We start from the raw sequence: 15,115 nt of genomic DNA on the forward strand, positions 1-15,115 counted from the left end.
GTAATGCACTTAAACCACAGGTCCCTACCTACATCCAGGCTTCACAGACTTTTCCATGGTTTACCTCAGATGTTTCACATGCCCTGGTAAAATCCATTGACAGCACCTTTGAATCCCATCCTTGGAAAAATCTTTTTTTTTTTTTTCATTTTAACCCTGGGCTGTTTATCTTGTTGCTAAGCACAAAAAATTGTTCATGAAAAGACCTCTTTGTGCTTCAGAAACATACAAGACATGGTGAACATTGTGCCTATCATCATGCTCATTTACTCTCGGATGAACAAGTCTGACTGCCTACCTTCAGCTGGATGAGCTGTTACCAAAGAAGGCTTGCTAACTAAAACAGAAGGCTAGTGGTAGTAACGTTAGCAAATTCAACTTATTTAACTTGGCTTAAGTTTGATGATTTCATGGTGGTTGAGGAGGCAATTATGATGATTAGACCAACTTTGCAATATGTAAAGTCTATTCTGATAATAAATAGTTCAGAATGCCTAGGAATCTCTCTGGTTTATAAGTTGTTCAGGCACAAATAAATCTCTTACATAAAAAAAAATTTATCTTTTGTATGATGTTTATTGATTATTGTATGTATGCAACGGTGAAGTGTTGCACAAGGTTTTAGTTGTGTGGAAATTGTCTTTTCTCAGGTGCCAAAGTAGTGTTTACATGTATGTACCTATATATGTGTTGTGTCTGAAATTTATTACTTGTTTATGTTTACTTCCTTTGTTATCATTATTCAATGATTGCTCAGCTTGACACCATACAGGAGCCACATGTGGAATCATAATGGACACTTAAAATCAGAAAATAATGGAAGAAAACTTAAAGTTACAGACCTTGGCAAATAATCTTTGACTGATGTAACTGGAGGAACATGCTGCAGTGCACAGATTGCTGAGGCCATGGCATGTGATGGAAGTTTTCCCGAAGAATATAAGGTATAGACAGGCATAGAAAGTAAGTGAATCATTTGTCTTTTCATCCACTGGAACCAAAACTGTGAGGGGAAATCATAGAATACTTAAAGAGTTAGTTTTATTTCTAGCATCCTTTCTTAATGACCTACCTTTTTCCTCAACCATACCATTGTCTCAAATGTACAGAAAATATTCTCATATGCCAGTTTATCTCATAATTACTCTTATATCCCATGGTTCTCTTCTACAGGCTTACCCAGTAATATATTCACATTTTTCTTACCTCTTTCGGGCATCTCAAGCCAGGATAGCTCTGTTTCTTTTTACATGTGACCCCATTTCTTATAATACCAGGAGACTATTTCAGCAGAGGTAGCCTTACCTGTCTGTAGAATTCAAAGGATTTTCTAGAGTTTCTATTAGTTTTTCTGACTGCTAGAATAAGAAGAGGTTTGCAGGAACTCTTTTTAAGTATTGTTGGATGGCCGTTAGTATGCCACCCTGATGTAAATGTAAGAAAAGGCATGTACAGTATTTATGGACTTAACCCTTGTAGAAGCTGAGTGAAGAAAGATTGTTGTGAATAAAATTGTAAATAATGAATGAGAAACATTTACAGAAGAGATAATCATAGGGAATGATATAATGTATACCTCAAAGAGTTATCAAATTTGAAAGATAAGGAGATGGAAGTGTGTCCTTTGTACTCTACAGGAATGATGAATGGAAATAATGAAATGAAAGAAAATGGATAAAACAACAGAATTTAATCAAAGCCAGAAAAATGAATACATGAATTCTTTGAGGATCTTTATACTTGCCTGACACATCGGAACCAAAAGTTACAAATAGTAACCGAAAGTTGTATAATAATGTGAAAGTAGGATTTCTGATGCCTACAAAGTGATTAATGGGTATAATATGAAGAGATTTTTTTATGTCAAGGTCTCTGTATTTCTACAAAGTCTCTCTACATATATTTATTATTTATTTTTATTATACTTTGTTACTGTCTCCACTTTGTTACTGTCTCCTGCGTTAGCATGGTAGCACAAGGAAACGGACAAAAGAATGGCCCAACCCACCCATATACACATGTACTTACACATTAACACCCACACACGCACATATACATACCTATACATTTCAAGGTATACATACATATACATACATAGACATATACATATATACATGTACATATTCATACATGCTGCCTTCATCCATTCCCGCCACCACCCTGCCACACATGAAATGGCACCCCTTCTCCCCCTGCATTCATGTGAGGTAGTGCTAGGAAAAGACAACAAAGGCCACATTTGTTCACACTCAGTCTCTAGCTGTTATGTGTATGTTATGTATATATTTATACATAACGTTATATGTTTCAGAGAGGCCACCATGATGACTACTTGGTACTTGGTTTTGTACATAAGCTAAATGTTACCAAGTTTGTTTTCTTTGTGCTCAAGATTACTCATGTCAGACATGGCTGTGAAAACATTATTTTGGTGTTGATAGTACCATTTGGTGTGTTAATAGCCCTGAGCTAAAATCATTTATTAGAAATTTTGGGAGAAGACAATTTACAAAAATATGAAATAACTCAGCTGTATTTTCGAGCATTTTCACTAGAACCCAGTTGTGCATAAAGTGAATAATTAAGAAGCACTTTGTTTATGTGCTTCTCATTTTCCATATTACACACTACATTGATTCATCAAGTAAGACTACAGTTACCTCTCAATTTATGCAAGTTATGTTCTTGAAAATGGTCCTGTAAAACAAAAATGCATAAATCAACTTATGGAAATAACAGACTTTAGGGGTGTTCATAAATAAGACTGTCCCAGATATTATACCACTGAAGAATTATGGTATACATGTACCAGAAAATATAAAATACTATAATGTACATACTGTACAAAGCAGAAAATAGCAAACTTTGAACCTTGGTGTAGTCTTGTCTACACAGGAAATGTATGTTCTCAAAAGGTATTCTTTTCCAAAACAATCCGGCCTCATCCGCATTATAAATCTGCTTTGGAGAGTAACTGCATTCCTCAATAATGGTCTTGAGGGTTTCCAGGAAATTTTGAGCCGCAACATCAGCAGCCCCCCCACCCCCACCCCCTGATGTTGTGGTAATTGTAGTGTTTTTCCTAAAACACATGAAACAACCTAGACTTGCTTGAAATGTCTTCCCTGCTCCCCTGCTTCCACTGTCAAGTCATCATATATACTCTGGGCCTTTGTCTGTTGGTATTCAATCCACATGCTTAACATTCGTTCTATTCTCTCCATAATTGAACTTCACGGATATGAGGTCTTAGATACACTGATTAATGTTGCACTCTTAGCACTATCCTTGATCTTCTCTGCACTCTCATGAAGTCAGTAAAGTAGATTCATGAAGTCCAAGGGCAAGCTTAATATGAGCTGTTCATTCACCTTTCTCATAATTTTTGAACATGCCCATCTTAACCTCAGTGGTGATGGCCTTATGCTTCTTAGCATCACTGGTACCAGAAGAACTTAAAAGACACTTTGGTGCATGTTGTGAGGGGCAAAATACAGTATACTGTAGTGCTCTGTGACTACAGAGTGTATACATGACATGCATACTTGCACTTCTTGCATGGTACAGGCATTGCCACACTACTGCTCTGCCAATCCAATGATGGTTGCATTATTCTTAACTTCAGCGTGCATATATTAAAAAGGCTGTATATGAATCATGCATAGTATGTTAAAAATGGTGTAAATCAAGAGGTACCCGTACTCTAAAATAATACAGTTTATCTAATTTCATATTTCGTCAATTTTTTCCTGATATTATAAGAGAATGTTTTTATATTCAGGGTTATGAACACACCAATTGTACCAAGAAGGCCCAAAATCAGCTGTTGTAAACTGAGGCAGAAAGCACTGAGGATTGATTTTGCCACTTATTTGTAGTGGCCATGCTGTGAGCTACAACCATTAGTTGTGGTTTGTTGGTGAAAATGGCTTTTGGAATGCTGAATTGAGAGGTTTTCTGTACATACACTTTCAGCATTTACAGGGTAGGATCCATATATACTTTCACAGTATGAAAGGGCTTAATGTAGATTCTTTCCTTTCCATTGATATATTCATCTGTATTACATTCATGCGTTAAATGATATTGGAAGAAGAGGCTTTACTAGAAGGTATGCTTAAAAATATTCTTATGTTGATCATACCTTGAATAAATCGATTATTATTTGCAGAGTCCTGTATATCCCAAAGGTGTTATTTTTACAGAAACTGATACTGTTTTGTGTCTTTCCTTGCTTCAGCAAGTTGAAGCTTGGGCATATATAACAGTAAAAAGTATGAACATATATCATGCATTAGTTTTTCTCAGTACACCTCATTATTTAAATATGGCCCACAACCTAATTATATGTATTTTGTTCTTAAAAGTATTAATTTTACATGTTTTGTTAGCATGATGATATTGTGAAATGTGATAATTTTTTCCTAAAATTTGTAATTTCACTCTTGATTTTTGGTTTTTGAGTTCTCATTCTTAATTTTCTATAGTGAATTGAGTTGCCAAATATCAGCTTGTTAATCCCTTAACATCTCTAGAGGGATATTTAATAAAGCTGAGCAATGCCTCTATATGGGTGTTTATGCATCAACTTTCACGCCTCTTTTTATAGGCTGCACACATACTTTGAGTGGTGACTGAGGTGACTGTATATTTTCTCAGTCAGTCATCCTCCAGCCATGCAAATGACAGTGCATTTTTGTAAATTTTCCAGTAAGAAAATAAATAGCCTTAAGCTAGGTTTAGAGGACTAGGCAGATTCTAAATACTTGACAATGATGATCTGTCTTTTGATCTTGTGTAGAGAGATTTTATAGACATCTGATTCTGTCAGCTTTGAAAGTTTACCAAGATGAGGTAGGAGAGGGTTTTCTAGCAACAAAAGTGGATGCAATGGTGCCAGTGAATGCCTTACTTTGAAAATACTGCATCTGACTGGTGCAGCAAGTAATGTATCAAACTTTTATAGTTTTGCTGTTATAGAAAACTATCAGTGAATTGCATTTCTTATAGTACGAAAACAATCATACAAGAGTAAACAGTGATAATCAGTCATCAGTTTTCTGGTGTAGGCAAAATAAAGGATAAAACATGAGCAGTGGCATCTCCCTTGACACTCACGCCTTACTCCAACACATTTTAGTGCAATGTGGTGACTCATTTACCAAATTCAGACAAATAATTACTCTGGAAGTAGATGAAATATACTCTTAAAATGGTTTGAATCAGTTAAATACATTTTGTAAACAACTTTAAAAATTTGAATTTTGAAAATTGAAATGGAAAATTTTGGGAAGCATTAAGGGATTAATGAAGTACTAAAAGTTATGTAATTACTTTGTTTATAAATTTACTGTTTACTGAAAAGGCTGTATGGCTTTCAGAATAATGAATTATTATTTAATATTTTCTTAAGAAAACATAAGAATTCCAGAAAACTGACAAATAATGCCTGAATATATTTTTCATTGCGCATTTCACACAGTGTCTTACAGCACGTAAGTTACCCTAAACATGCCCCTCAAATATTACAAGCCTAGTTCCCGTAAAGTGTTTCCTCTTATTAATTTTGTGTGCTTCATTGGAAAATCCAATAGAAAGAGTCCTTAGCATGTATTTGACTATACTTGCTATGAATCTTAGGCATTTTAATTTCAAGTTATGTAAATGGCTGAAATTCATTTAAATGCATTGTAGAAACTTTTTGCTTTCTACTATTAGTAAGCATGTTATACTCAAAAGCTTCTCTTGCATTTGTCCCATTTGAGACTGAAAATATATATATGTTTGTTAGGACTGTATGTATGGAATTTTTCCTATCATATGTTAGACACAAACAGTCTCAATATAAGTTGTTATGTATTAAGTAATGGTTATCAACTGACATACAAAATGTAATTATTGCTTAAATTATGCAAATAGATGCATTTTTCTGTTGTAGCTTCAGGATGTAGATTGTGAAAGCATAGTGAATATGGATTAAGAAACTAAATATTTTATGAAAGATGTCACAAATATTGTTCTGACTGAAAAGATTGTTTTTGCTTTTGTGGGCTGTGAAATTATAGAATGGATGGAGAGAAACCGCAGAGGTCTCACTCTTTTGCACTTCATTGTAAAAGTAACTTGGGATATTTTTTTAATGATGGAGACAGAAAATGTAATAGAAAATCTACAAAAATTACCATCAATTAAACTCAGCCTCATCGCATCACCTTTAAGATTGGGCAAAAAGTAAGGTCGACACTTGCATTGCTCTTGTGAATTTCAAGATGCCATGTAAGCATATAGTCTTAACCTCTGCTGGGTCTTCTATATATATATATATATATATATATATATATATTTTTTTTTTGCTTTGTCGCTGTCTCCCGTGTTTGCGAGGTAGCGCAAGGAAACAAACGAAAGAAATGGCCCAACCCACCCCCATACACATGTATATACATACGTCCACACACGCAAATATACATACCTACACAGCTTTCCATGGTTTACCCCAGACGCTTCACATGCCCTGATTCAATCCACTGACAGCACGTCAACCCCGGTATACCACATCGATCCAATTCACTCTATTCCTTGCCCTCCTTTCATTCACCCTCCTGCATGTTCAGGCCCCGATCACACAAAATCTTTTTCACTCCATCTTTCCACCTCCAATTTGGTCTCCCACTTCTCCTCGTTCCCTCCACCTCCGACACATATATCCTCTTGGTCAATCTTTCCTCACTCATTCTCTCCATGTGCCCAAACCATTTCAAAACACCCTCTTCTGCTCTCTCAACCACGCTCTTTTTATTTCCACACATCTCTCTTACCCTTACGTTACTTACTCGATCAAACCACCTCACACCACACATTGTCCTCAAACATCTCATTTCCAGCACATCCATCCTCCTGCGCACAACTCTATCCATAGCCCACGCCTCGCAACCATACAACATTGTTGGAACCACTATTCCTTCAAACATACCCATTTTTGCTTTTCGAGATAATGTTCTCGATTTCCACACATTCTTCAAGGCTCCCAGGATTTTCGCCCCCTCCCCCACCCTATGATCCACTTCCGCTTCCATGGTTCCATCCGCTGCCAGATCCACTCCCAGATATCTAAAACACTTTACTTCCTCCAGTTTTTCTCCATTCAAACCTACCTCCCAATTGACGTGACCCTCAACCCTACTGTACCTAATTACCTTGCTCTTATTCACATTTACTCTTAACTTTCTTCTTTCACACACTTTACCAAACTCAGTCACCAGCTTCTGCAGTTTCTCACATGAATCAGCCACCAGCGCTGTATCATCAGCGAACAACAACTGACTCACTTCCCAAGCTCTCTCATCCCCAACAGACTTCATACTTGCCCCTCTTTCCAAAACTCTTGCATTCACCTCCCTAACAACCCCATCCATAAATAAATTAAACAACCATGGAGACATCACACACCCCTGCCGCAAACCTACATTCACTGAGAACCAATCACTTTCCTCTCTTCCTACACGTACACATGCCTTACATCCTCGATAAAAACTTTTCACTGCTTCTAACAACTTGCCTCCCACACCATATATTCTTAATACCTTCCACAGAGCATCTCTATCAACTCTGTCATATGCCTTCTCCAGATCCATAAATGCTACATACAAATCCATTTGCTTTTCTAAGTATATATATATATATATATATATATATATATATATATATATATATATATATATATATATATTTTTTTTTTTTTTTTTGCCGCTGTCTCCCGCGTTTGCGAGGTAGCGCAAGGAAACAGACGAAAGAAATGGCCCAACCCACCCCCATACACATGTATATACATACGTCCACACACGCAAATATACATACCTACACAGCTTTCCATGGTTTACCCCAGATGCCTCACATGCCTTGATTCAATCCACTGACAGCACGTCAACCCCAGTATACCACATCGCTCCAATTCACTCTATTCCTTGCCTCCTTTCACCCTCCTGCATGTTCAGGCCCCGATCACACAAAATCTTTTTCACTCCATCTTTCCACCTCCAATTTGGTCTCCCTCTTCTCCTCGTTCCCTCCACCTCCGACACATATATTCTCTTGGTCAATCTTTCCTCACTCATTCTCTCTATGTGCCCGAACCATTTCAAAACACCCTCTTCTGCTCTCTCAACCACGCTCTTTTTATTTCCACACATCTCTCTTACCCTTACGTTACTTACTCGATCAAACCACCTCACACCACATATTGTCCTCAAACTTCTCATTTCCAGCACATCCATCCTCCTGCGCACAACTCTATCCATAGCCCACGTCTCGCAACCATACAACATTGTTGGAACCACAATTCCTTCAAACATACCCATTTTTGCTTTCCGAGATAATGTTCTCGACTTCCACACATTCTTCAAGGCTCCCAGAATTTTCGCCCCCTCCCCCACCCTATGATCCACTTCCGCTTCCATGGTTCCATCCACTGCCAGATCCACTCCCAGATATCTAAAACACTTCACTTCCTCCAGTTTTTCTCCATTATATATATATATATATATATATATATATATATATATATATATATATATATATATATATATAGAAGGGAACAAATAAAGGCAGACAGTATGAATTGTGTACATGTGTATATCTGTATATGTCTGTATGTGTATATATATATATATATGTGTGTACATTGAGATGTATAGGTATGTATATTTGCGTGTGTGGACGTGTATGTATATACATGTGTATGTGGGCGGGTTGGGCCATTCTTTCATCTGTTTCCCTGTGCTACCTCGCTAACGCGGGAGACAGCGACAAAGCAAAATAAATAAATAAAATAAATATATATATTATTTTATTTTTTTTTATTTTGCTTTGTCGCTGTCTCCCGCGTTAGCGAGGTAGCGCAAGGAAACAGACGAAAGAATGGCCCAACCCACCCACATACACATGTATATACATACACGTCCACACACGCACATATACATACCTATACATCTCAATGTACACATATATATATATACACACACAGACATTTACATATATACACATGTACATAATTCATACTGTCTGCCTTTATTTGTTCCCATCGCCACTTCGCCACACATGGAATAACAACCCCCTCCCCCCTCATGTGTGCGAGGTAGTGCTAGGAAAAGGACTGTATTCCTATATATATATATATATATATATATATATATATATAGGAATAGTGGTTCCAACAATGTTATATGGTTGTGAGGCATGGGCTACAGATAGAGTTGTGCGGAGGAGGGTGGATGTGCTGGAAATGAGATGTTTGAGGACAATATGTGGTGTGAGGTGGTTTGACCGAGTAAGTAATAATAGGGTAAGAGAGATGTGTTGTAATAAAAAGAATGTGGTTGAGAGAGCAAAAGAGGGTGTTTTGAAATGGTTTGGTCACATGGAGAGAATGAGTGAGGAAAGATTGGCCAAGAGGATATATGTATCAGAGGTGGAGGGAACGAGGAGAAGTGGGAGACCAAATTGGAGGTGAAAAGATGGAGTGAAAAAGATTTTGAGTGATTGGGGCCTGAACATGCAGCAGGGTGAAAGGCGTGCAAGGAATGGAGTGAATTGGAACGATGCCAGGGTCGACGTGCTGTCAGTGGATTGAACCAGGGCACATGAAGTGTCTGGGTAAATCATGGAAAGGTCTGTTGGGCCTGGATGTGGAAAGGGGGTTGTGGTTTCAGTGCATTACACATAACAGCTAGAGACTGAGTGTGAACGGATGTGGCCTTTTTTGTCTGTTCCTGGTGCTACCTCGCTGGAGGGGGGGATGCTATTTCATGTGTGGTTGGGTGGCGACGGGAATGGAAGAAGACAGCAAGTATGAATATGTACGTGTATATATGTATATGTCTGTGTATGTATAAGTTGAAATGTATATGTATGTGTAAGTGTGGGCGTTTATGTATATAAATGTATATGTGCGTGGGTTGGGCCATTCCTTGTCTGTTTCCTTGTGCTACCTTGCTAATGCGGGAGACGGCAATTAAGAATAACAAATAATAAAATGTATATATAATATGGTGAAGCATTTCATCAATAGCCTGAAAAAAAAGGGTTACTCAGAAAAAAAAAAGGAGAAGGCTCTATCAATGGAATATGATGCTTCAAAGACAAGGTTACTGATGAATCTAAGAAATGTCTCAAATGTTACAGTAATATGCTGTCTCTTTATGTGCATTAGTTATAGCAAATTTAGAACACTATCACAATCTCAATGGTGGCTATTGAGAGGATAATAACGATGATATATATGTTTGCAGTGGCAGGCAGGTTTGGAGAAGACGGGGAAAATGATTGCTATTTTGCTGAGTTTACAATATCATTGAAGTCTGGGTCCCAGTCAGTGCAGAATAGTGAGACTACTGTGAATATTTATTGTCACATACATGTATATGGAAGATGTTTTTTACAGGAGAAAATGAAAGTAATTCAAAGTGCTAAGGAATCAGTCTGTGCCTTTACTTTTTATTCTGCTTTAGCTGCCAAAGATTTGTATCACATATGATTATAAGAATGTGTGATTTTGTTATGTTTAGAAATAAGGTGAAGTAAAGTTTAATTGCATAGAATTTTTATCAGGCATTTGTAAATAAAATGTATAAAAAGATGTATTATTTTTCTTGGCAGTGTTTTCCTAAAGTGTTCACGCAAAATATGCTTCATTATTGATTTTACATTTATCTTTTTATGCAAAATTTTCAGAATATATCTTCTTGTTCAGTATGTTCACTGGCTTTCATGTTATCCAAAAACAGTCAGGTTATGCCTGTTATTCTGATGATAGTGGACACTAAGAAACAAAAGTTTTAAATTTTTGTATTTGCCGTATAGGGGAGAAAGAATACTTCCCAAGTATTCCCTGCGTATCGTAGAAGGCTACTAAAAGGGAAAAGGGGTGGGAGTGGGGGGCAGGAAATCCTCCCCTCTCAATTTTAATTTTCCAAAAAAAAGGAACAGAGAAGGGGGCAAAGTGAGGATTTCCCTCAAAGGTTCAGTCCTCTGTTCTTAACTAACGTGGTAAATGGCAAACAGTATGAATATATATATATATGTGTGTGTGTGTATTTATCTCAGGGGTTACAAGAAAAAGAATACTTTCCATGTATTCCTTGCGTGTTGTAAAAGGCGACTAAAAGGGGTTGGAAATCCTCCCCTCCAGTCTTTACTTTTCCAAAAGAAAGGACAGAGAAGGGGGCCAAGTGAGGATTTTCCCTCATAGTCTTAGTCCTCTGTTCTTACTGCTACCTCGTTAATGCGGGAAATGGCGAATATGAAAAAAAATCTTACAATAATGGAACTTTGGCATATGTTTTTACCTTATTTGTACTGTATGAGGAGGGAGTTTTACTTATGGAGCCCCATCTCTCAAACATTCTCTATTATCAAATTTCTTAAATATGGCATCTTTGACTAAACCATTCTTCCTTCTTTCTAAACCTTCCTTCTGTACATGGGACTACAGGTGCAAATGTTCTCACTCCATTGCAAATTTCACAGAACCTTTCACCACAATTTCCTAGCTCCTGGCTGCTGAAATCCACATCCCAATCTATGTTACCATAGAAATTTTTATTTGATTTATATGATTATATCTCAAGTCCTGTCTCACCTCTGCTGTTTTAATTTCCTCATTTACCACATAATCAAAGGTAAGCATTTCATGATCACCTTTTCCAAGTGATGTAACACAGATGATATTTTCAGTATCCATGTTAGTCTGTGTGAATATATCTTCTTCTAATATGGGTGAATCAAACCTTCTCATCCCAGTGTGTTCACTAACATACTGGTATAGGAAATTTTCCAGTACACACTCTCAGAGCAACTTGTCTCCATGATTCTCTGTCAACATGATAATCCAAATTCCACCAATTTATCTCCTTATACACGAAATCCCCGATTATCAATACTTTACCTGCTCTGGAAAGTGAATGATTTACTGCTTTGTGTACCATCCTGATTGTTCCTTCATTGTTTTCATTGTATATTTGGCTTTGGACCATTAAAATTCTTTTTCAGGATTATATGTCACCACAACAATGCTTTTCTTTCCTACAGTTACCAGATTACATCCGGTAATTTTATTGCTTCTAGTTACCCTTTAATGTACATATGTATGAGGATGACAAAAACTCTGAACTTAGCAACTACTGGTGGGATGATTACCAAATTTTTAGAGTTCCTGGGTGACAAACCCTGACCGACTGAAGTGCTTATCTCAATAAGCTCAACGAACACTGAACAAATGAGTGAAGCCAACAACAATGCGAAAGTGTTCCTATCTCAGCATGCTCAAGAGTGAGGCTACCTTATCTCAGAAAGAGAAAGAAGAGACACTGATGATGATGTCTGAAGCTGAGGAAACATATCAAGAGAGGACAATATGACAAAACTTCTTGAGAAGGTCCCCAAAAACTTCTTCACCAGCTGAAACAGTTGCTGAATCAGATAATTAAGGGGTAAGGTAGACAAGCATTGTGCATAGCTGCCACCACTCCATCAGCCCTCATCACCACAGTTTCCGGTAAGTTTTCATTATATGTAATCTATATCATCTAATGAAAGATTATGGTATATGTATTGTTCTTAAGCCAAGATGTTTCATGTTTATTCCACATTTAAAAGTAAGACGTGGAAAACTTTTGCTGGGAAATGTAACCCCCACTATATAAGGAAACTCGGTTCCTTGCATAAGAATGGACCAGTTAGTGGGAACTAGGTGAACTGTTACAGCAAGATACTCTGATATTACCTTCAAAATAGTAAGCTTCGACCATATCTACTCGAGAAAACCATTCATCACTTGTGAATCTGAATGAAGAATTCAGAATGGCGAAGGTTGTGATTTAGTTTTGGAACAAATAACAGTTCTCAACACTGCTTCTGTGTATTAGTCTGAAGAAGCCCTTCAAACAAGTTCAACACATTATGAAGAAATGTCTTTCCATAAAAGCTTATCACTTGGAAGGCCAGACAGCTGTTTACTTAGAAAGCTGTTGAGGAGGTAGATAGTATTTCTCCACTGTCTCCAGCTAGTAACTGAACACCTTACATTACATTATTTGTTTTATGATTTGGAGTGCATATACCCAAATGTCTTCTGGATTTTCAACATGAGACTAAGACTTCCTACCAAACACATGAGCATGCATGGATGGCATGGGATTCAGCATATATCAGTTTAAATGCCCACCAACCATGACCCTCACAGGTAGTGTTTCATGAATTTTCAATGTTTTTACATTTTTAGTAAACCTCATAAATGTTGAATACAGTGCACACTCTACATACTACACCACAAGTATTTATAAATATAACTAGAATATGGGGAAAAACAGACACTTAGCAACCAAACATATTTTACCATTTAATAATTAAAGATCTCGGGCTTATTTAGCTATAGCAATGAAGTGTTGAAACTAGGAAAATATCTTTGTGTTCTAGCTGGGTTCTCCTTTCTCTTGTATATACATGGATAAGTGTAATGTATTAATGTACATTGAAAAAAAATAGGTTAAACTTAGTATTCAAGCAATCCACTCAACTCTCATTTTAGTATATTCTTGTAACTTCAGAGATTACCTCACAGTTTTGACCTTTTCTGTAGGCAATTAAAAGACTTTTAAAATGTAACCATTCTTAAAAGCTTACAGAAAAAAATCATTACTTTAACAAGTCATAGTAATGTAACAGCATATTTTGAGTACAATATAGTCAAAGGAAGAAAAAAGAAAGTAGAAATAACACTATCATCGTGCACAAAGCAAGGAAAGAATTGAAGTGCAGGCTAGTTGTAGTGTTCTTAAATGTGTATGGGTATAAATACTGCAAGTAAAGTGGGATAAAGAAAAGGCACAAGGAAATACACCAGCAGGAAGCCTCCATAAACCATCTTAACACAGGGACAAGGAGGAACATGTCTTGAAGACGACAAATAGGTACAGTTATCGCTGCTGCTGTCAATATGTGAATTTCCGAAACCAATTTTTTAAGTAACTTGTTTCTAAAATTAATATTTTGATTAAGTACAGCATATACATTTCATACATAATTACATATATCTATATGGTGTGTCTATATAGATTTATATATTCAATTACTATACATATACAATAATATATGTCTGCAAAGTACATGTACTCAGATCTACCTATATCAACATAGATCTGTATATCCATGGAAAGTACATATAGTATATATAAATCCATATATCTCTAAACTGATAAAATTTGTTAAGAGGTTTACATTGCTTTATTAATAAATAATTCTATAGTTTCATTAACATTAATTTTTTAATGTTAAATCATATAGCACTTCATATTACAGAATTTATGCATATTTTTTTACTTTTTCTGCAATATTTTAGCTGATGAATAGAGTGGTTAGCAAATACAGTTCTCAAGTATTATAGGGTGCTGGTAGGAATAAATAATGTCTCAACAGAGGTATGAACTGCAGAGGAATTCATATATCTAATAATTTTTTAATCTAGTTTTCTTTGCAGTAATCATACCCTCAGCAAGATACACCAACATGGAATAAGCATAATTGTAATTAACATTATTCAGTATATTCTCAGAGTTCCTTTGCCATTTAAGACACACCATAATGCTGTTTACCATAATGGGAAATTCTGTTTTGACTTCAAACAATATGATGTACAACATCAAGCTGTGAGTCGCATACAGTTTCCATCACATTCAAGCAACCACATTTTCAATGGGCTGTGTTGGATGACACTCTGGACCCAATACAGCTTAAGTCCTCAAATCAGTCTGAAATTTCACAAACCTTTTAAGTTTTAGAGGGCAAACATCTGGTTGTCTTTCTCATCGCGGGCCATTGTTCGTTGCCGTTGGCCTGATGACCCTGTGGCAGCTGTGATGGTTGGTAAGGTATCAGCTGCTGCTGCACGTTCAGCCAAAAATCGGTCAAACTCAGATGACGAGATGGATTCCTCTCTAGCGCCAGCTCTAGTGTTAGCCTCAGCAGGCTGTGCAATACAGAAGTAATTAGCATACAGTATAGTATGTATGTGTCCCTGCTAAAATTATGCAATACGAAGTGGACCATAAATATCTGGGGTATACAC

General features: G+C 36.6%; 1 protein-coding gene across 9 annotated transcripts in view; it reads right to left on the bottom strand.

Moving 5' to 3' along the window:
- Positions 1 to 13,370: 13,370 nt before the first annotated feature.
- Positions 13,371 to 15,115, bottom strand: part of LOC139754243 (TOM1-like protein 2) — a 45,391-nt gene continuing 43,646 nt past the window's right edge. For all 9 annotated transcript variants that reach the window (XM_071671616.1, XM_071671582.1, XM_071671608.1 and 6 more), the window contains one exon: positions 13,371 to 15,016. In XM_071671616.1, coding sequence (XP_071527717.1) covers positions 14,825 to 15,016 — 192 coding nt within the window. In that variant the 3' untranslated portion in view covers positions 13,371 to 14,824. The remainder of the gene's footprint in view (positions 15,017 to 15,115) is intronic.

The sequence above is a fragment of the Panulirus ornatus genome, chromosome 2 (assembly GCF_036320965.1).
Source record: "Panulirus ornatus isolate Po-2019 chromosome 2, ASM3632096v1, whole genome shotgun sequence".
In the NCBI taxonomy this organism is placed as follows: Eukaryota; Metazoa; Arthropoda; class Malacostraca; order Decapoda; family Palinuridae; genus Panulirus; species Panulirus ornatus.